The sequence below is a fragment of the Nelusetta ayraudi genome, unplaced genomic scaffold (genome assembly GCF_046127955.1).
Source record: "Nelusetta ayraudi isolate G7.1 ecotype Tasmania unplaced genomic scaffold, CSIRO-AGI_Nayr_v1 ptg000042l, whole genome shotgun sequence".
NCBI classification, from domain to species: Eukaryota; Metazoa; Chordata; class Actinopteri; order Tetraodontiformes; family Monacanthidae; genus Nelusetta; species Nelusetta ayraudi.
The window spans coordinates 3740801-3763174 of record NW_027466092.1 but is presented as its reverse complement, the minus strand read 5'-3'; the positions used below and the strand labels follow the sequence as shown (position 1 = coordinate 3763174).

At 41.7% G+C, this 22374-nt stretch overlaps 3 protein-coding genes across 7 annotated transcripts; all 3 read left to right on the top strand.

Moving 5' to 3' along the window:
* The first annotated feature begins 923 nt into the window (after positions 1 to 923).
* On the top strand, positions 924 to 3984 carry LOC142893286 (radial spoke head 1 homolog). 2 transcript variants are annotated; one of them, XM_076033722.1, is made up of 8 exons: positions 924 to 1044; positions 1143 to 1256; positions 1740 to 1845; positions 1929 to 2019; positions 2124 to 2259; positions 2788 to 2859; positions 3360 to 3468; positions 3819 to 3984. In XM_076033722.1, the coding sequence occupies exons 1-8, from the start codon at positions 994 to 996 to the stop codon at positions 3872 to 3874; spliced, it is 735 nt and encodes a 244-aa protein (XP_075889837.1). In that variant the 5' UTR covers positions 924 to 993; the 3' UTR covers positions 3875 to 3984. The 2 variants fall into 2 exon arrangements, with proteins under 2 accessions (XP_075889837.1, XP_075889838.1); XM_076033723.1 differs by lacking the exon at positions 2124 to 2259.
* A 460-nt stretch (positions 3985 to 4444) lies between these two features.
* adprm (ADP-ribose/CDP-alcohol diphosphatase, manganese-dependent) lies at positions 4445 to 8848 on the top strand. The gene is made up of 4 exons (XM_076033721.1): positions 4445 to 4571; positions 4656 to 5358; positions 5915 to 6034; positions 7803 to 8848. The coding sequence occupies exons 1-4, from the start codon at positions 4503 to 4505 to the stop codon at positions 8126 to 8128; spliced, it is 1218 nt and encodes a 405-aa protein (XP_075889836.1). The 5' UTR covers positions 4445 to 4502; the 3' UTR covers positions 8129 to 8848.
* A 638-nt stretch (positions 8849 to 9486) lies between these two features.
* On the top strand, positions 9487 to 21675 carry map2k4b (mitogen-activated protein kinase kinase 4b). 4 transcript variants are annotated; one of them, XM_076033716.1, is made up of 13 exons: positions 9487 to 9959; positions 11536 to 11571; positions 13022 to 13054; positions 14113 to 14215; positions 15813 to 15987; positions 16801 to 16920; positions 17005 to 17124; positions 17209 to 17260; positions 17340 to 17467; positions 20120 to 20197; positions 20315 to 20463; positions 20617 to 20662; positions 21361 to 21675. In XM_076033716.1, the coding sequence occupies exons 1-13, from the start codon at positions 9842 to 9844 to the stop codon at positions 21472 to 21474; spliced, it is 1272 nt and encodes a 423-aa protein (XP_075889831.1). In that variant the 5' UTR covers positions 9487 to 9841; the 3' UTR covers positions 21475 to 21675. The 4 variants fall into 4 exon arrangements, with proteins under 4 accessions (XP_075889831.1, XP_075889834.1, XP_075889832.1 ...); XM_076033719.1 differs by lacking the exon at positions 11536 to 11571 and having other exon boundaries at positions 9535 to 9959; XM_076033717.1 differs by lacking the exon at positions 13022 to 13054 and having other exon boundaries at positions 9538 to 9959.
* The last annotated feature ends 699 nt before the right edge of the window (positions 21676 to 22374 follow it).

Sequence of the window (22374 nt, the reverse complement as noted above, 5' to 3'; positions counted from 1 at the left end):
TAATTAATATAAAGAGGAATAAATAAATAATAAATACAAATATAAATGTACATTTTGTCTTTGTCCCTTTTGTCATTGTACAAAAGGGACAATGACAGAGATGCGAGTTGCGGCATCTCACGTGGCACTCTGATGCTGCTTCTCGGTGCCGGAAGTGCTGTAGCTATGTGTCAATAGTGCCGCGGCTGCTGGAACTTCCCTTTGACTTTGTCGCAGCATTCAGCAACTTTTCAGACCCCATTTAGGACTTAGCGCCTAGAGACAAAACTAGCGACTTTAAGTTGAAAAGTGTCTGAAAGTGTAGGGTTTTTCTGTCCAGCGGTCACATGCTCTTCTCTGTCCTCTGTTGATAACAGACACAGAAGCAGTAGAGAACTGTAGTGGGCGTGACGTTTACTGAGTTGGCCGTGCACATACTGTATTTCAAGCATGAAATGACACGGACAAAGTCAACAAACCAAACAATGTGTTGAAAAACATTTTTAGTACTGTTTTTTTGTGTTTTGTTTTTTGTTAAGTCTGTCCTCAAAAAACGCACTGCTCTAGCGGGTTTTTAAATTTTATTTTATTTTATTTTTTTAAGTAAGCTGTGCTCACTATGAAACTGTGTAATATTTAAATATGTGTTTTTTGTTGTTTTTTTAATATTCTGTTCTGGCTGCTGCTTTGTTCGTTTATCTTCGTCTAGCAGAGCACATTCCCGACATCTAAGTGTGCAGCGTTATAGAGACACCATTTCTATATTAGATTATTTCAATTATGTCATCAGTTTGCATTTTTGCCGCTAGATATAATACATTTACCAGGAGAAACCAAACTTACTTTCATGCTGAAGTTTGATTTTAGAATACAGTGTGCACCCTGGTATTTAAGTCACTATTCTGCAATTAAAGTCAAAGATCTTAGCTGCTTCCATCTCTCCTGACAGAAGTTGATAAACAAAAAAATTCAGATGAGCTGAATTTCCCTCAAGTCAGACATTGCAGCTGAACAATGTCGGATTCAGAGTCTGAGGGGGTTGATGACAAGCCCCGCACACTTGGGGTAAGTGTGTGAACATTTAATTTGGGTTAAGATTTTATTCTCACCTGTTTGTAGGAATTTGAATTTGGATACTAGTGTATTGTGTGTGGCTGCTGCAGGAGTACGAGGGCGACAGAAATGAGGCAGGAGAGAGACATGGAGCCGGTAAAGCTATTTTCCCAAATGGAGACAGTTATGAGGGACAGTACAAGCATGGGAATCGACATGGAGAGGTAAACAGCAGCAGTAGTAATGATTTATGGTAAATGGTAAATGGACTGCACTTATATAGCGCTTTTCCAGCACCTTTACGGTACCCCAAAGCGCTTTGCAAAGGCCTCTCATTCACCCATTCATGCACACATTCATACACCAATGGGTGGCTGCTGCCATGCAATGCGCTCCCAAGCCCCATTGGGAGCAATTTAGGGTTAAGCGTCTTTCTTGCCCAAGGACACAACCTTATAAATAAACAACAGTGATATGCACACTGTACACTTATTGTACACTAATTATAAAAAATGTTGCCAAAAAAACGCAGTGCAAAAAAATAAATATTTTAATATAATACAGATCAGGCCTGCCATGTCAGGATAAAACACTTAAAACAAAGTGTGAGGACAATCTGGAATGACAGCCATCAAATCAAAGAAAACATGATTTTATTATTATTACACGTTTTTATATTCTTTCCTCTTTAAATGTGTTTCTTTTAGGGCACATATCGTTTTAAGAATAAGTCAAGATATGTGGGAAGCTACTACCAGAACATGAAACATGGTCGGGGCACCTTCTACTATCCAGATGGATCAAGATATGAAGGTGTGATATTAATCAAGACAAGCTTGAACTTTTTAGCGTCCTTGAAGTCCTTTTTTTAAGTGTACGATCTGTCTGTGTGTCAGGGTCCTGGGTTGAGGATGTGAGAGAGGGTCATGGCATCTACACTTATCCAAATGGAGACACCTATGATGGAGAGTGGCTCAAACATATGAGGTACATGAACAATTTTAGAGTGTGCACTTAGATAATGTCTGCAGCACTCACATTTCCACGTATATTATATCCAAGTAAACTACTTCATGTAACTTGATTGCCAGGCATGGCCAGGGTACTTACACTTACCAGGAGACTGGCTCAAAATACAAAGGCACATGGGAATATGGCAGGATGGAGTCCAGTGGAATGTACATCCACCAAGAACACTTTTTCAAGGGCAACTTTGTCAGCAACAAAGTAGGTTTGAATTAATCCATCCATTTTCTATACCACCTTTCTTCTGCACTCAGGGTCCTGGGGGTTTGCTGGTGCATATCCCAGCTACCATTAGGTTGAATATTGCATGGAAAAATTGGTTGTTTATGAAAGTGTAACAATCCTGATAGTTTTAGCTAGGTAAGAACTCTGAACTTCATCTGAGAAGATGCTATTATATTGAAATAAAATTTCAGCTGTGCTATGCTATATCACACTTTATATGTCTGGATGAATAATTATTTTTGACTTAATTCACAAAGAGTCGACCCTTTGCCTGAAAAATGACCCCATCTTGCATTTTAAGCTCTAACAGAGGCATTTCTGACTTTAAGAAAACTTTTGACAATCCTGAATAAAATTATCCCTCAGTTTTTACATTCATAATTACTTTCTGTAACAACTATAACAACACCCTAAGTGTCAATAGATGAAGGGAGTTTCCTTGAAAATAGAATATTGTTTGTTTAACATCGTCACTATCATGAACTCCTCTTGAATTATTTTCAGCCACAAGGTCCAGGGAAGTACATTTTTGGAATTGGCTGTGAGTTACATGGTGAATTCGTCAATACAGAAGAGGTAACTCTCGTTTTTATCTCTTGATACCACAGTGTTCTTTGGAAATTATTCTTTTTCCAAATGAAAACATGGACACTCTTGAATAAAACTCCAGCCAGCAAGTCTAAGAAGAAAAGTTAAATGATGCATTCTGTTGAGAAACAATACAAACAGAAGGAATGTTAGAAAATATGGATGTAATTTGTGGTATTTCTTACTGGTGAAGTGTAGTCATACTTATCATTTTGGTATCTGCTTTTGTGTTTTCACATTAACTGAATGAAATAGATAGTTGGATTAAGCTTTGATCTATCTCTCTGCGGGTTAGTTATTATGGGTTAAATATTTTATTTTTCATGGCAATTGTACTGGCATTGCTCTGTTCACAACTGTAACAAATACATTACTCTTCCACGTTAATGTTGTGTAGGAATCAGTTGATGGACGTGTATACAATTTTGGAATTTTTTTTTTCATTTGCCAATGATTCCAATATTAATTTAAAATTCATATTTTTTTAGGACGGAATGGATGGAGAAACAATCCCTTTGGTCTCTAGCAACACCGTCCACTGGGTTCCCAAGAATATCACTGGTAAAACACAATGGAGTCCAGAAAGAGACAATTCAGGTAACTGGCTCAAAAGGACAGAACTCTTCAACTGTTATGTAAGAAATATACATGTACATTATATATGTGTGTGTGTGTGTGTGTGTGTGTGTGTGTGTGTGTGTACATATATATGTATATATATATATATATATATATATATATATATATATATATATATATATATATATATATATATATATATATAAGGTATATATATATATATATGTATGTACAGTATATATGAGAAAGAGAGTGAAGCTAAAAAAAAATGTTTTTTGGTAAATTGAAAAGGTAAAAACTGTTAAACTCTTACGTGACTAATTAATCTGTATTATTTACCTTTTTTCTTTGTGTGCGTCTTCTTGCAGTTATGGAAGAAGGATTTTCATTGAATGACCCAGAAGAGGATCAGGATCAGTTGTGATCTGTCCAAACTGCTGCATGTTTTTTTTTTTTAAATTGAAATGGGCAATTAATCTATCAAGAAGGCCAAAAAAGTTTAAATGTAACTTTCCAGCACTAAGTTGTAAGGAGCTGGAAGTGACCAACTAAATTGGTCAAAAAAATAAATAACATTCCATTGTGGAGTGACTTTGCATTTGAGGGAATGTGAGTCTATTTTCCTTACGGTATAGCAGCTTTGTGTACATATAACGAACAAGAACAAATAATAAGAATGCCTTGATTTATCCCACATTGATGAACTTTGCATAGTGAAACAAGCATGCACAGTGCAAAGAGAATAAAAAGAAATAAAATATGTATGCAAATTATTTACATATTAATTATACATTAAAATAAGCGACTATATTATCATTATTAGGCTAAAAAAGTGTTTTGTTTCGTGTTTTGTTGGTGTGTCATGGGATTTCTTCAATGTAAAAATATACCGTGGCTCAAAGAAAGTTGCAAACACTGATGTATGACAGACACGCTATCGATATACGGGACTGTCGGGCGGATACGGTGTTTTCCTACCATGGTGTAAGGTCCATCGTGAACACTAGGGGGCAGTGAGGTAAACAGAGCCTCCTTTTAGAGCGATCAAAACAATGCTACCTCTTCACTTCACAGTCGTTTTTGATTTGACGTCGGTTTTGGAAGCACGTTTTCTGTTCCTGGTAGGTGCCATTATCTGAGCCGAATGCCTGTCTGATAAAGTCAGATACATGTACTGAGTTTCCCCACTTCCTGCCTTCGTATAGCTCCGTAAAGCCGCGCTGCAGGCTGGGAAACCAATATCGCCGGTAACCTCCGGTGCCGTTGCGTGGCCAAACATTAACAAACGCAGTGGACGCAGGCGGACCACCACACATTCGAGACCTCGGTCCTCGCCGACAATGTCCGACTGTCCTCGACAAGCGCCGCTGTTTAGCTTCGGCGTGATCGCCGACGTCCAGTACGCCGACATCGACGACGGACACAACTTCCTACGGACACGGAAGCGCTACTACCGGACCAGCGTCCTGCTCCTGAGACAGGCGCTCAAGAGTTGGGCCGAAGCGGCTGTCAAACCAGACTTCGTCCTGCAGCTGGGCGACATCATAGACGGCTTCAACCGGCGCCACGAAGCCTCCGAGCGGGCGCTGGAGGTGGTGCTGAGGGAGCTGAGCTCGAGTCCCGCGGAGGTGCACCATGTGTGGGGGAACCACGAGTTCTACAACTTCAGCAGGACTCGGCTGCTGAGCTCCGCGCTCAACAGCAGACCGGACGCCGAGCGCAGCCTGTCCGAGAGCGGCACCGACATCTACGCCTACCACTTCAGCCCGCACCCCGGCTTCTCGTTCATTGTCCTGGACGCCTACGACCTGAGTGCGCTGGGCAGAGAGGAGTCCTCCGAGCAGTACAAGGAGGCGATGCTTCTGTTGAGACAGCACAATGACAACGAGGACCTGAACCAACCAGCGGGTATTGTAGCCTAGTAGTCACACACCGCTTTCCTTTCGGCTGTGTTGTTTGACCACCATGTGTTCCTTCAGAGACACCTGCATCCTAGTCTCTCACACCGACTAGCTCCGTGTCCACTCTTAATACATCCGCACATCCCCTCTTTGGTTTTCCCTTTAGTCCTCCGATTAAAACCCTCAGCAATGTCAGCATCCTTCGACCCATTTCTTCCCCTCATCTTCCAAACATCTAGCAACATGATGTCCGATGTCCTCGGTTCTGATCCATCCTGGTTATTCACAAAGAGGCTCCTAGCTCACATCACAACTGACAATTTTCTTCCCTGGTTCCAGCCTGGTTGCACGGACTTCATAACCTAGTTTTCTCTCTGAGTAGCACCCCTACTAAAGATATGGCGCGCCATGTTAGCCGGTTACAGCACTGCCAAGATTTGGCTACCTACCCAGCAACCTTGTGCAAAATCAATCTTGGCTTTTTCATCAACACTTCACACACCAGCATCATGAACTCTTGTTTGAACATTGAATGTTTTATTTTGTGCTGTGGTTGCCAACAGGTGTGGGCTTGCAGCGGAGATTTGTCAAGTTTAATGGAGCCTTCAGTAAAGAACAGCTGGACTGGCTGGATTCTCTTCTGTCTTTGGCCGATGCCAGAGGTGAAAGGGTCACAATTGTCTGTGAGTAAAAAGCACTTTGTTTCCGACCTCTGCCCTCTGCTGTCTATCCTGAAAACCTGTCAACAATACATATTTGAAGACTAGAACAAAGCGCACTGTTCACTGAAAAGTTATGTTGTGTCTGTAGTGTTTGTTTTACCACTGGCAATATTCAGTGCATTTCTAACAACATAAATGAATGTGAGAGTAAAGTGAGAACACTCCTGTCCCCTATTTTTCACTAATTAGTATGGAGAAAAAAAAGCCATGCTCGTCTTGCAGATACAAAAACATTTCAATCAACGGTAATATACAGTAGTCTATCTATAGTGTAACAAGATTCTGGTTGGGCCAGCTGCACACTACACATCCACATGTGTAGACTTATGATGTGTCAATCATAAGTCTACATGAACAGGAATTTAACAACTGGTAATAATGCCCATACAAATGTATTATTTGCAAGACTTGCAGGAAGCCATTTCAACTCGTCAGTGAACCTGTCAAACAAAAACTACCTCGGCAACATTCCTCACACAGAAAGACACAGGAGCTGCAGCCCCCTCCTCGTTCACTGGAACTCATCTAAAGTGCACAGTTTGAACAAAACTTAAACAGTTCCTGTTCTTTGTTTTTGTTTTGTTTTGTTCATAAACATAGGAAGATTAAGTCTTTTAGAGATGACATTAAGAGAAAGAGAGTCATGCTCTTGCCACATACTCCTGTCTCAATCTGATCAAACCTGAGAGAGCAGTAAGTAATCCAAGCCTGTGGGTGTCAAAAATGAATACAGTGCTACACAATTACTTTTGCTTTCAGTTTGATGCTGCCTTTAATTTACACTCAGTTTTACTACAATTTCCTGTTTTAAAGCGATAGATGAAATAGAGAAGTCTCTGTGTTATTGAAATCTTTCTGTTTTTAAACTTTCAGTTTGACTTTTTGGTTGCCAATAGGGTGATTTCTGTGTTTGTTTTACTCCCTGTGCTCTTAAGGATGGTAACGCCTTTCTTTAAACTTAAATCTTTGCTCAAAATCTTATTTTTAGAGGGATCAAGATTAGCTTTGTGGAAATAAACACAACCATCAACCTGAGACTAAAAATACGGGGTAGGTGGGACTTTAATCGACTTTCTTGGGTGATGTTAACCCAGTGGTGAGGGAGTTCAAAGCTTAGCTGATTTAGATTGGCTAAAGCTAAATGGTTAATGGTTGCTATGTTTACCTGTCAAAATTGCTTGATATAATCACCCTGTTTCAACATCCATTTTCGCTCAGCGCTTACCCAGGGGTAAGGTGTTGACTGCCTTCGGCCAAAGGCAGTCAACACCCTGAACAAATCTGCAGTTCATTACAGTAGTTGCCTAATGTGTGTGTCTTTGGAGTTTTGGAGGAAGCCCCAGTACCTGCAGAGCATCTGCATGTGGCAAATGTTCCTCCTGTGTATCCCTAAGCTAATATGATGTAACTCTGCCTTTGCCCGAAGACAGCAGGGATGGTTCTCTGGCCTCCCTGCCACCCTGAAGCACTACTAGAAAGTAAATAAGTAAATGGATGTTATAAAGTTGACAAAATATAAAAGACAAAGTTTGTAGATTTTGTAATAAGGGGGACTCATGAGATTGGCAGATCTTTCAGAAGTATAAAACGTTGTTATCTCACAGAGCTTTATATTTCCTATATTTGGTTAGAGAGGCAAAGGTTTTTGGATAATCATTTTTATTTACATACATTTTCTTATGTTCACATACTCCCCCCCCCCCCCCCCCCCCCCCCCATTATTGCCCAGGTCACCTCCCAGTTCACCCAGACAGCACAGATCCTAACTGCCTGGTTTGGAATTTTGACCAGCTCCTGACCATAATCCGTTCACACAGCAGCGTGGTGTGTTACATGTCTGGACATGACCACGAAGGAGGTTACCACCTGGATCAGGAGACCGGTGTTCACCATGTGACGCTAGAGGGCGTGATTGAAACGCCGCCCGACAGCAACGCCTTTGGTACGGTGGCCGTGTACGACGACAGGATGGTGCTGAAAGGGAACGGGAGGATTCCAGACCGAGTGCTTCTGTTTCCACGTCGCCAAAGCGATCCAGATCGTACGGCAGAGTGACCTAGTGTTACCAAATTATTTTTAGAATACGGTGGAGTTTAAGGCATATTTTTGAAATGTCGAATAAGGATTTTGTTGCACATTGCATGAAAACTGAATACCTCCTTATTGTTTTTCCTGTTTGTTTGTTCCTTTGTGGGATACTGTAGAAAGACAGCAGTGCAATATGTCAGACAACAGAGAGGTTCCCCTTTTTCTGCACAGACAAAAGGGAGAGTTGCAGAGAAGAAACAAAGGGACAACAGTTTTTCACGTCACTGTACCAAAAATTTACCACTGTGCAGGATCCTCCGCGCATCCTGCAAACTGATGAAATACCCGCATCTATTGTACTGTATTGAATGTTATTCGCCCACTGGCGTAGGAAGCGACTTTTATCACTAAACAGTCAGGTATGAGTATTTCAAAAGTCTAGGTAAAAACGACTCTGCTGAAAACACTTAAACACTTAAAAAAAATATATCAATGCGCTTCATCAAACAAGGATAGCGCCTCATAATTCAATCATGTATTTGCTTGTACTTCTTTTTTTTTTTTTAAAGCACGATTTGTTTCAAATCGCTGTTAATTTTTGCACAAAAGTGGTTATGTTGATCATGTTATGCTGCTGAACAGTGGAATTTAGTTGTAACTAATGTTTTATGTCAGTGTTTTTGATTCATGTCAGATGTCATACAGTCTTACATCTTGGGAAGGATATTAAAATCTCCTGTGACTTGATCTTTGTGATTACATGGCTACTTACTAGATAGAAATAATACTAGATAGAAACAGGCAATCCAACGGAGCACAAACATTTCAACGCACGCCTCCAGCTCTGTTTCCTTCCTCATTGCATAACAGGGTGAGATTTACCAGAAAAATCAAGTACAATAGCAGTGACTGATCCATGAACCAGCTACTAAATGTTCTGGTTCATTTCATCATGCTGTGTACATTTTGACATTACAATTTCTGAGATGATGCCTAAACAAAAAATGACAAGTTATTTGGAATATTGGCATTTTTGTTGTCATATATACACACTCGTCACTGTTATTGGAGCTTTTGTTTCAATTACGTGTTGGCGGTAAGGAAATGACCATTGAATTCGTCCACTTTAATGCCACGGTTTCCTAGTTGAATGGTGGTTATCCATCACCTGTGTAGGCTCCACCTTTGAAAATATGTTCTACTCTGAGAAAGAGACACTTTCAAATTAACGACTTTGAATGGTTTATTTTTTCAAATAAATAAATAACGGCAAATTCAAAATGTTGACATGACACATTAACATAGAGAAACTTCGCAACCCACAATATAAATCTTTTAGCTCAAAATAACCAGCAAGGTTACGGTGGACAAGTTGATGGTTTATTATTTAATTTCTTTAAAATTGAATGACTAATATTCAACAACACCATAAAACGTTAAAAAAAAAAAAAAGGAGTTCAATATAGGAATAAATATGATCTTAACCATGCATAGCACGGTGTTTCGCATGTTGGAAATGAGCAGGCTTTCGCAGCATGGCCGTGATTTTCTTTTAAATCATTTATTAAATGATTTCTTTTCCTCGTTCAGTCGGTGGATGCCGAGGGACCTGGCCGCTGCCTTTGGACGGCGCAGTGTCCCGTCTGCACGCCGAGAGGGCGAAGTTTCACTCTCTCTGCACTGCAGCCGGAGTGCTGCTGCTGCTACTGCCGCCGCCGCCGCCTGATTCCCAACACAACAATGGCGACTCCCAGTCCTGACAGCAACTCTACGAGCTCCAGCAAGAGCAGTAGCAGCAGCATCGGAGGATCCACGTCGCACCATTTTCACCAGCAGACTCAAAGCAGCAGCATGCAAGGTAGGCGACCGTAGCCACTTTTCCGCCTGTTTTCCGCCTGATTTGAGGACACAGGGCTTAGTAGGAAAAGGTAGCGCGTAGCTTCCCAGAACCAGAAAACCTGTAGTCAAGGTAGACACAGTTGCGAATTCTTTCCGGTAAGAACGTACGATGGAAGAAGTCCACATGCCAGTGAGATGCGTCTTATCCGCCTTTATATTGAATAATTGTCCCCTTGATTTTTTTTTTAAAACAATATATATTTTTATTTTTTTAAACTCTCTAGTGTAAGGTGCTTTTGCAATATGACGCAACCAATTGAACATTTCGCGTAGAAAAGCCAAACAATGCGCTTCACTAAATATGTATACAACATGTACAGATGAACAGGAACATCGAACTCTTGACGAAGTATGGCCTGCTTAAGCTAATTTTATAATGGCGGTTAATCATCTGTGTGCTTTTATTTTGAAGGGTAAATTACGTAGTTTCCGCAATTTCCCTGGAGTAATCCGTCTAGCTTGAGATCGTCCCTTCAAACTGCACGGCTACCAAAGTTAGCAGCGATGAAGTCGCATCTGTTTCGCAGCTGACACGCATCAGTCGTGGCATATTGAATTGTTTTCTTCCTTTCGTCTGAAACCAAAATAAAACTCTAATTCTCCAGACAGTTCAGTAAAGATGCGTTCGATAACTTTATGCGCGACATTATTAGCACCAGGTTGCTACAAATATCCCCAAGGCCTACACTCAAGTGTTTCTCTCCTGCCAGGCCAATGTTTGAAATAACCAGTCTGAGGAAAAAGGGGACATCGTTCAGAAATAGTGTAATGGACATTTTTCATACATGTATACATGTTATTTAAAACGTTTCATTAACCGGACAGTTCGACTGCGATCACTAGGGAGATCTTGCTTCGTTGACTTGTGACGGGATTTCATTTGTATAATTTAACGTGATGGTATCAAATAAAGCCGCAAACAAGACAACCGTGACCAAAAACTTGCCTTAAATACATGTGTTAATAAACAGCACTGCTTTAGCGTAAAAACTGATGGAGACACAACCTGGCATCCACAAAATCTTTACTCTAAACCCATTATCGGACGTTGATATACTTTTTGAAAAAATGTAAGTTCTAACGGCAATGCTTATTGCCTGAAACGTTCTTTGCGTGATGTATTGGGCTGGTTTCCCCCGAAATGCTTGCAAAGCACTGCTAGCTACGTAGCAGGTCAGAGGCATGAACTGCTAGCTTATTCAGAAACAAAACTCTCAGTCACTCATGAAAATGTGTCGCACCTTCACTTCGTTTTCAAATATGAAGTCTATATAACTTGGAAAATGTCGCAGAGCTTTTCTTTTCTTTTCTTTTCTTTTTTCAACAAAGGTCCGCGTTTTCACTTTGGGATGTTTGAGGGGTTAGCTGTTAGCTGGAAATCGAAGGCATTTCCACACAGTCCTAACCTGAATGGACAGCTGTGCAGTGCAGTGCAGTGCAGTCAGATGATATACAGTGAGCAGCAGGTTTTTGAGTTGCATTTCCTTTCCCTGTGGCAGATGTCTAGTATCAAATGTTTTATTTAAACCTTACAGAAACCAACACCTGCTGGAGATGTCAAAATGAAACAGGTACCCGTGTTATTTTTGCTAGGTCTCAGTCTTCTATGGGGGGTGGGTGGGAGAGCATCAATTGTATATATTTATTCTTTTTTTTTTTTTTTTTTTTTTTTTTACATGATTCCAATGTATTTCCCACACACGATCCCTATTTACATCTCTTTGTTGATCTGTTTGATTTCTGTTTGTGCCATACCTTCATTAATATTCTACATAAAAACCCTACATTTTATCCACCCAATGTTTTCTGCATGTTCTCATTTACTTTCCATACTGCATATATATTTTGTGTAGACACAGTAGACAGACCTCCATTCGACGAGACACTGCATCAATCCACTCCATCAGGAGTTTCTATTACCCCAGAACACTAATGTGGCATCAAAACTCTCAATGCCCAGTATGGAGCGCCTGCTTTGCTGGTGCCTGGCAGAGGTCAAGACGTTTTCAGTTTTGTTCCACCAGTAGGTCCCACTTCCTTTGACCACCACTTCTTACAAGACCTTGCAAGTTATGACAGTGTGAAAACAATCTGCCACTCGTGATTCGCAGACAGAACATGGCACTTTTTGTTAACAAACAAAACAAAAATGTTTCAAATAGAGAATTGAGATTAATCTTGACTGCCCTACGGGATCATGCAGTAACTATAGGTTAATGTAGGTGAGTGGTTTTCAGACTGTTGCATTCAAAGCTTTGCTAAGTGGCCTCACACATTATTATGGATTCCCATTTTGTTTGTATGTTGTCCCAAAAGTGACTGAAATTCAGTAATTTTGTGCTCAGTGGGTGCAAAGTTCAAATAACTTTATGTTGAGCACCTCTTTCAGTTTTCATAAGGAACCCAAACATTTATAATTGTTAAGTCAACAATTATAAATGTTGCTTTTATTATTTGATTTGACAGTTTTTAGCTGAAACATATCATTTCAGTCTGCCCCAATAGTTATTGTTCGTACAGATTGAACATAACAACATAAAACAAATCAGTCTGAAAACCTATGAAACGCTGATTGAAGTGGTGTTGACAGGTGGAACATGGCTGAATACCGAGTAAATAGTTTCCAAATCCACAACGGTGGCATACAAAAGGTCAGTGATTAATTGGCGTTTGCAGCAAGGACTTGGCGTGACAGAACATTAGCTACTTTTTCACCGCACAGTGTTGTTGTTAGCATAAAGCAGCAGAAGGAAAACCATAAGCATTTTTAATGACTGAAATTTGGCTATTGCTAACTAAACAACACTAGACCTGAATGATATCAACCTGTGTTACATTTCACATACAGCTGCATGGTTGTGCACTAAACTGGAACTCCTCAAGCACATGTGAGATAACCTTCCCACTCCTCTACCTCCAGCATTAGCCTCATGCTGTGACAGCGCTCTTGATTCTCGAACTCCCTCGCAACTAAATGGGCTTCGAGAAAATGTAGTAAAATGTGTTTTTCCTTCACTTCAGGGTTACAGATAAGCCTGTCTGGAGTTTGCCAAAGTAAGCAATAGACTTGCACTCAAAGCACACTGACCTCTAATCTTCGTGGATTCTACCTCAGTAGTGTCGAGTGGGCTCTTTTCCCTGCTAACTTTTGATGAGCCATCGACCACTGGCCAACAGCTTGTTCGGAGCTCTTGCTGTGGTCCCCGGTGCATCTTTGTTTTCTTCCATTGGATTGGATGGACTTGGTGAAAGGAAGCCACTGGACACTACTGAAACAGCCTGTGTGGTCCTCTGGTAGTTGGGAAGTCTGTCCACTGTTCCCTGCTATTGTCTCCAATTCAGTTATGGCCAAATAAGGTTCATTTGCACTGGGACTTATTGGTTCATCAGGGCATGGTAAAGATGACCCAACACTTAAACAAAGCACCTAGCTTCGCGTAATAGGCCTTCATTTACTTTGACACATAGAATATAACCTGCACACTGATAAAGACAGCTCTGTCTTGCTTCATTTTTCAATTGGAGTCAAATGCTGTTTAAGCGTTGGGTCTCTGGAACTGTCCAGATGTGAATTGCATAGTCTTCACTCTTCAGTTTCTTCACAAAATATTTTGAACAGGTATTCTTAATATTAGTGTCCAGCATCCAGGCTCCATTTGGCTTTATTGTATTGCCATGAAAGCATATTGTTCAATAGCATGGTGTTCAATACAGCTAAAGTAGCTGGTGCACGACCTGAATATTGGGAACTCTTGTACATGTGCCCACTTTGCTTGTGTTCAGAATGCATTCTGTGCTTTCTCCAATCTTGAGAGGAGCTTTTCGGTCTCATTGATGCCGCTACTGCTTTTCTTCTATTCCAACTGCTCAGCCAAATTTCTAAATCGACATTATGATGATGTCATACTCTGCTTGGGTCAAAATGTGGGCATGTCTTTCTCTACACGGCTTATTCCATACATGTAAGGAGGCTCATCTCAAGTTTGTCAAAAGTACGACGAGTGTTAAATCACACAGTCTGTGCATCTTCTGTTTGCACCGGCTGGTGAAGCCCAGCGTGGCGTGCATGTCGTCGGGGGGATCTGGATCTGTTTATCTCTTTGTGTCCTCAGGTAAACGTAAAGCTCTGAAGCTGAATTTCGCCAATCCTACAGTGAAACCAACCTCTAGGCTGCCGCTTAATCCGACACCTCCTTCTTTCCAGAATCCTCACATGTGAGTCTTCCATCCTGTCTTGTTATTGTTGCTTTGTTCCTTCTTCTTTTTTGTGCGGCACTCAAATTATGAAATGTTCATTTACGCTGAAACGGTTTGGAGTGTAGTTGGTTTCACCATTCAAAATGACCTACTCTGACCATCAGCAGCAGCAGATTAAATAAGTATATGGCCTTAATGTGCGCCAAAGCAGTTTGGTCCACACTTGATGACAACAGTAGCAGCCTTTGTATGATGGCAGTCCTCTTAAGCGGAGTGCACACAAAGATTTTAGAAATCTTAAAAGATCTTTTTAACACACAAAGATGAAAAAAAAAAAAAAAAAATCAGCCATTGAACAGTTTTTATCACACTTTGTGTGGTGGCCATGCTTGTTTTTTCTATTTACACCTGCTTCCTTGATTTGGCTACATTCTGTTCCACAGCACAATTCAGAGACATGACCTGTTTTTGGCTTTCCCCACACACGTTTTTGAAGTTTAATATTCACAATTCGTCGGCCATGGCCCTTTTCCGAGCTGAGTATCGAGACAAATGGACTACTAACAGGCCTCAGACTCATTTTATGGGATATTCTTATGAGATTTAACATCATCTGGCGTCTGCCATCCTTGGTCAGAAAGTGGGAAAGCCGAGGCAAAAAGTGCACGCTTATCTTTGTGTGTATCCTGCTTTTGAACATCTCTGAATGTCTTGGCATGTCACAACCTGTTCGATCCATGTACTGTCATTAAATGCCGACTAAAATGCCGGTGCTTTACTTTGTGCGTGTGCGTACTTGTTATAAGAAGCAAAAAACAAGTGTTCTTTGAAATGTAGCTCAGCAGCAATGCTGGCAGCCTCATTATCAAGCTCAGCAATGTGTTTGTGGCACTGAGCGCAAACAAAGCTCAAGCGCCACTTAAAAATAATATCAGTTGTAATTGTAGGTTGTTGTGTCTAAGTAGCTTTGTCTTTGTTCACTATGTGAATAGTGTCCACATGCAAATCTGGCCCAATTTACAGCTACCGTTCTTCTTCTGAAGATTATGCAGCCATCCAGGAGGTATCGTATAAGCCAGCGTTCCTCAACTGGTGGGCCGCGAAGCTGTTTTGATTGGGTCGCCACTTTGTGGGCAGCGTCCCCCACCCCCACTCACCCACCCCCTCTTTTTTTTTTTTTTAAATATATGTATTTATAGAGGAAATGTTGGTCATTTATTTTGCAGGACATACAATTGAATAATTTCAATCATTTATTTGCAATACATAATAGAAAGTGAGTTAGTGCTTTTATTTTTGAGGAATAAATTTGAGTGCTGTGGAATAAATCTGGGTTTTCGTGATAAGGAAAAAATGTGGGTCCTGAGACTCCAGCAGTTGAGAACCGCTGATACAAGCCAACTGTAAAGTTTCCTTTACATTATGACGCTGCTACATTGCTGCTGTTAATGTTTCAGATGAGGAAACTGCTGATAAAAAATTTAACACGCATACATTCATCAATATTTCACGTTCCTTTTGCTCAACTTCCTTCCACTCGCTTTGACCTCTCATTCACTCGCTCCTTGTTTTTCATTTATTGATTCATTTGAACCTACTTTCTCTTCCACGTCAGAGAGCGTCTGCGGACACACAGCATCGAGTCATCGGGGAAGCTAAAGATCTCCCCGGAGCAGCACTGCGACTTCACCGCAGAAGATCTGAGAGACCTCGGGGAGATCGGCCGCGGAGCGTATGGCTCCGTCAACAACATGGTCCACAAGCCCACTGGCCAGATCATGGCTGTGAAGGTGACCTGCTGATAGAGACCACACCACCCTTACCAACACACACACACACACACACACACACACACACACACACACACACACACACACACACACACACACACACACACACCAATGGCCTGATCGTAGTTTCTCATGACGAGTGACGAAGGAAAACATGCGACCTCAACCTTGGGATCTTAATTTGAATTCTCAGTTCATCTGAGGATACGAGCACTTGCCAGCCGATTCAATGTGGAAGGCAGAAAAACCCGATGAATTGAGAAAGTTCAACTCATCCCAACCCGTCAGTCACCATTGTGAAAAAAATTGTGGTTTCTGGGATAATTTAATTTAATTTTTTTTTAAGGCCTGCCAGTGTGTTTCGTATTGAGGGCACCGCCAGGCAGGCTTCCTTAATGAATGCGATGGCAGCTAACTGGGAGCCAGACCCTTGCTCTATGTATATTCCTATATGTTTGACAACCGTTCTCAGGGTAGGAAACCCAAATTACTTTTATTGTACTGTGAGTATACACTTTCGTTAGTGTATTTATGGTCAGTATATTAAGCTTTTACCAGTCTAAGAATCATATATCACGCCAAAATTTACACACGGGACCTTTAAAACACCGGACAGTGACGTGCAGCTCACCCTTTGCATGGGTAAGAGGCCTCTAACCATTGTGATGAGTCTACTTGAATGTGATCATGGAAGATTCTGCCAATCACCTTCCTACCTTTTTCCCTCCCTGTCTCAAATGCTTCGTGTGGGCTCTTTGTCACTAAAATATTGCCTTGATCTCTGATCTACGTTCGTGCCCCTGGTTGCTTCAGAGGATTCGCTCCACCGTGGACGAGAAGGAGCAGAAGCAGCTGCTGATGGATCTGGACGTGGTGATGAGGAGCAGCGACTGTCCCTACATCGTCCAGTTCTACGGCGCCCTCTTCAGAGAGGTCAGACAGAACTGGGTTTTCACACCGCCTCCCAGTGGTTGTTATCATGGCGGACAGCTGGAAAAACTTCCGCCTCTCTTTCAGGGTGACTGCTGGATTTGCATGGAGCTCATGGCTACCTCATTAGACAAATTCTACAAATATGTGTACTGTGTATTAGATGACGTCATTCCAGAGGAGATATTAGGAAAAATAACATTAGCGGTGAGTACTTTGCTTTGTTCTTTCAATTTGATTTTGTGATTCTTGAATCAGAAGTGACCTTTTTTCCCATTGTGTCCCCAACAGACGGTTAAAGCACTGAACCACTTAAAAGAAAACTTGAAAATAATTCACAGAGGTACGTTTCTGAGTTGGGAATCATCGGCCATATTATAGCTTCAGTCCGTCACTCGGTATCATCTGGTCTCTGATTGCAGACATCAAACCTTCCAACATTCTAATGGACCGACGGGGCAACATCAAGTTGTGTGACTTTGGCATCAGCGGCCAGCTGGTGGACTCCATAGCCAAGACCAGGGATGCAGGATGCAGGCCTTACATGGCGGTAAGCAGTCAGAAATAATGCATGCGGCACCAGGGGCAAATAGCCTTAAAACTAAAGTCGCCTGAGGTCACAATGCACTCGCAGTCCTCATACATGTTTTCAAACATTGCCGTGGCCGACTTTCCTCTCGTCGTCCACCGGACGAGTTGAGCCCATCTCCCTCCCGTTGCCCACCGGGCCGGTGGTCTATCGCATCCATGAGGCTGAACAAACCTCCAACATTTTTTCTGTTTGTTCCACTCTGACTGTTGTGGTCCTTGATGCTTCGATAGTCGCTCGGCATTTTTTTAAAAAAAATTCTCCAGCCACTGTTTTGCTGAACTGTGGCCACCAGCTCCGAAACCAGGAAGCCGAGCCGAGCTGAGTTGAGGGGCGCTAGTGGAAACATGCCCTGAGACTGCAAGGGAAGCTCAGCCTCACCTAGAATGTCAAAAGAAATTGACTTGCTCATATACATTATGTGCTGCTGTGTTTAAATCCCATTGTTTAAGATACATAAGAATGTGTTCAACTCTGAGCTGAGTTCATTCAGAACAGTAACTGATCTCCGGCGAGATTTTCCTCTCGTGTTTCCGTTCTGTCCATTGAAGTCCATTGAAGTCGAGCTTCAATGGACTTTTAATTGACGAGTGTTTTGTTTTTCACTGCAGTCAAACTGGACAGTCTTTGGGTAAATACTGCGTTTCGTCCTGCCTCCGCAGGCTCAGCCAGTGGAGGAGGGCGTGAACCTGGACCTGGGATTCCATGTTATGATTGGATAGTCAGAATCCCTTTTTGATTGACAGTTCGCTGGAACACTCGTGTTTATTATGGTTTGAATATAATATAGTTGCTTGTTAGCTCGTTTGCTCATTCATGCTATAGGCTGGATTGGCAACAGCTCGCAAGCTGCACATCATGACAGACAGTAGACATAGAAATGAATACAATTTAATGGACAACTTGTACGTTGAGGCCGAAAAATGAGCTTCCTCTCTTGGAAACAGCTGTAGCCGCCACTGTGCGGGACGCATGAAGAGATGTGGTCGCGTTAAACGTGACTTTATTTGCAGTGTGGCCTTTCTTTTATATGACGCGCTGGCCGTGAATTTGTGAAAGTTTGAAAACGGGTGCCAGAAGTGAAGTCTTGGGACAACACCAGCTTCTGAGCAGCTCTGAGTCTGTGAACACTGGGGTGAAATAGTCCTCACTTTGCCAATGAGCTCTTTGGGGGACTGCGGGAATCAATGGTGAATTTTGCGAGCTGTGCTGCGATGGCTTATCTTCAAAATGTACATGTGTCGTGGCACATGAAGAGTTAAGGTGCGGGCTTGTTTGCCACGGACCGTCTTGTGCGCAGGCGCTCGGTGTTTGTTAGGTTCCGCTCTGCTCCCATGGTATGTCATTACAGTGCAGGCTGCCGGCATGGCACGCACACTGCAGCGCACTTGGTTGTTCGTGTAAACACAGGGGAGAGACCTTTTTGTTCTCGTCTAAACCGGACCCAAATAATAACCACTTGGAAATGTCACAGAAAAAGTGTTGCGTTCTTCCGACCCATTCACAAACAAATGCATCACGGCAGTTGCCGAGCAGAGCCACCGCGAAGACGTAGAAACGGTCGTAATGCCGCTCGACCTTTAATATTTTATAGAGAGAATGAGCCAGGTTCAGTCTTGTACAGTTACCTGAAACGTGCCTTCTGTTACCAAAATATGACATATTTGCCAATGAATTTTCATTTTGATTAGCTGACTTTATCCTCTGTACATCATATAACCACATCACAACATTGCTGTAGCTGTGTGAAGGTAAATGAGGGTGGATTTGATTTGAAAAAAAAAAAAAAAGTAAGAAAGTTTCCAGCTCCTGGAATTTGTTCGATCCGTCTTCACTTTATTTTTATTCCAAGTGTGTTAACATAACTGCAGATAACCATTACACTGCTAAAGTGTGTGATGCAGTTGCTTTGCATATGTTGAAAATGGATAGATGGAAGATAAAATAGATATAAGACTGAAATGTATCAATAAAAGTGGAACTGCGACTCAACATTGATTAGAATCAAAGCTTTGTACAACAATAACAATGCCTTGATGTGAAAGTCAGTTTTGAGATGTGATTTTTAAAGGAGATGGAGAATTTTGCGTGGAAATGTTGCCCACTCCCTTTAAACAATAGAGATCCTGAACTGCAGGGCTCTCACTGGAAATAGGCCAGTTTGCCTTTGTTATGAACCTGGTTCTGGGAAGAATTAGCAGGCTTGTAAGATTCAGGTAACTCATGATATTGTCAGGAGCAAGTCAAATGAATAACGCCAGTAATATGAAAACCAGAGATGGAACGCAGGGAACCTTCATCATTTCAATGTAATAAAGTGAATGCATGGGGGACTTTGGAGATCTGCTTGTGACACCGGTGTATTGTTCAAATTCTGGCCCCCGTGGATCTTGAGATGCGCAACTGCAATTATTTTCATCAACAAAATCTATTTTCCTCATATTCAATCAGTCACTCTTCACAGTAAACAAGCAAATATCCTAGAATATCTTGGATTCTAAGGCAGAGCCATAGATGTGACTCGCAGGGGAGGTCAATAGAGGCACTCGACGTTCCTGGCCGCTCCACAACTGGACTCCTGCTAACCTGAGTAAATACTCTTGTGTGTTCCAGCCTGAGAGGATAGACCCCAGTGCTTCCAGACAAGGCTATGACGTGCGCTCGGATGTGTGGAGCTTGGGAATCACCCTGGTGAGATCCTCTTCAAGTGCCGGCGCTACAAAGTGCTCATTTCCACCGCCTCCGCTCTTAGCGACGGCGGCGGAAGAAAAAGATTGATAACTCCTCTTCTGCTGTGCTCGTTTCCAGTACGAGCTGGCCACGGGGAAGTTTCCCTACCCCAAGTGGAACAGCGTTTTCGATCAGCTGACGCAAGTGGTGAAAGGCGAACCTCCGCAGCTCAGCAACTCCGAGGACAGGCAGTTCTCGCCCATGTTCATCAACTTTGTTAACTTATGGTAAGCGGCATTCCTGTCCTGTACGCGCAGTGGCTGCACCTGTTGGCTGTACCGGAAGAAATTGTAACTGAATCCAGGTGAGTTTTTTTTTTTTTTTTTTTTTTTCCTTGGCTAATGGAACCATTGTCGTGTCCCTTTTTGTTTTGTGTCCAGCCTTACAAAGGACGAATCAAAAAGGCCAAAGTACAGGGAGCTCCTGGTAAGTTTATTTGGTTGAATTATTTGTATGAAATGATGGTGCATTCCATGCAAGAGCATGTTTGGTTTTTATTGGCTTTAATTTTGAGTCAATTGTGTTAAACTCACAAGAGTCTCCGTAGAAAATGGGACAAAACTACTTAAGAGAAAAAAAACAACACATCAATCCAACTCGTCGCTGTGGGTTTAAAGGTTAAGTGTGAAATATTTGGAGATTTTCAAGAAGAAACGGCGACATCAAGTGGTCACATTTCAGATTGCAGTGTCTTTCAACCCCCCCCCCCCCAGCTTGGCCTGTGCAACCAAAACTGAATATCTCTTATTTGAAGACATGATTGTTCACCCTAATTATGAAACGCACTGTTAGGCGGGCTGGATTGTCCACACCAGGCTTCCTTAGTACTACGGCGGTGCAAAATGGCAGCTAATTGGGAGCAAGACCTATGTTATATGTATATTCTTATATAGGGTAGGAAAAACAAATTTCTTTTATTGCACTACGATTATACGCTTTCGCTAATGCATTGAATAGCAGCATATTAGGTGTTTACCAATATAAAAATCATAAATCAAGCCAAGTATTACACACTGGACCTTGAAAGCATCAATGATGGAGACTCATTCTAGCCTTGCTGTGATGAATGTGCGACTTGAAGTTGGCCAGACTTTTACCTGAGGCTCCCTGTGTCCTTCCCTCAGAGAGATCCCTTCATTCTGATGTACGAGGAGCGCTTTGTGGACGTCGCCAGTTACGTGTGCCGCATCCTGGATCAGATCCCCGCCTCCCCCGTCTCCCCCATGTACGTGGACTGATGTTGCTGCTGCGGTGGGAGAGCAGAACAAAGCTTTCTGATGCAATGCCTGACACCTTAGCCCTCAGAGTTGTGTAGAGTCATCTCTTTCTTCCCTCTTGTTCCAAAGAACAGTGGAGTTTGAATTGCCAGGTGCAATGATTTCAAAAAAAAAAAATCGTATACATATATATATATATATGTATATATATATGTATATATATATGTATATATATATGTATATATATATATATATATATATATATATATATATATATATATATATATATATATATATATATATATATATATATACTGCAAAACAAAACTGTTTGCCTCCCAACTCCATATTCAATAGAATCAAAAAGTAACTATATAGTAAATACAGAATTTACCAAATACATTGTTTGAGAAAAAAAAAGGCACTAAGAACAAACAAAATCGCCACCTACTGGACGAATGGGGACTGTGTATGCATATGTGTGGTCACTTCTATACTGTTGACATGTAGAGTACACTACATGTCTTCTTTTAGTTCATCTACTGCCTCTGTCCCTCCCCCCTCTCTCTCTCTCCCCCTCTCACACAAACACGTTTGTGGTGGACTCCTTCGCTCACAGTTCATGAATATGCGAATGTGATCTCTTTTTGAAAAATCTCATGAAATCGGTAGCGTGGCTTTACTCTTTTTTTTTTATTTTTTTCCAATATGCAATCTGCGAGAGTTTGTCTTGAAATGTCATTGAGGCGTTCTCACGTCCCATCGTAGCGCCCCGTGTGTGCCGCTTCTTGAAAGTCTATTGCCTCTTGAGCTCAACAAAGGAACTGGCTTATCAAAGGATAGGCACTTGTGGTGATTTGTTCTGAAGTTGAAAGATTAAGAACAAGACCTCTGTTCTCAGTTTTTAAAAAGACCATTTAT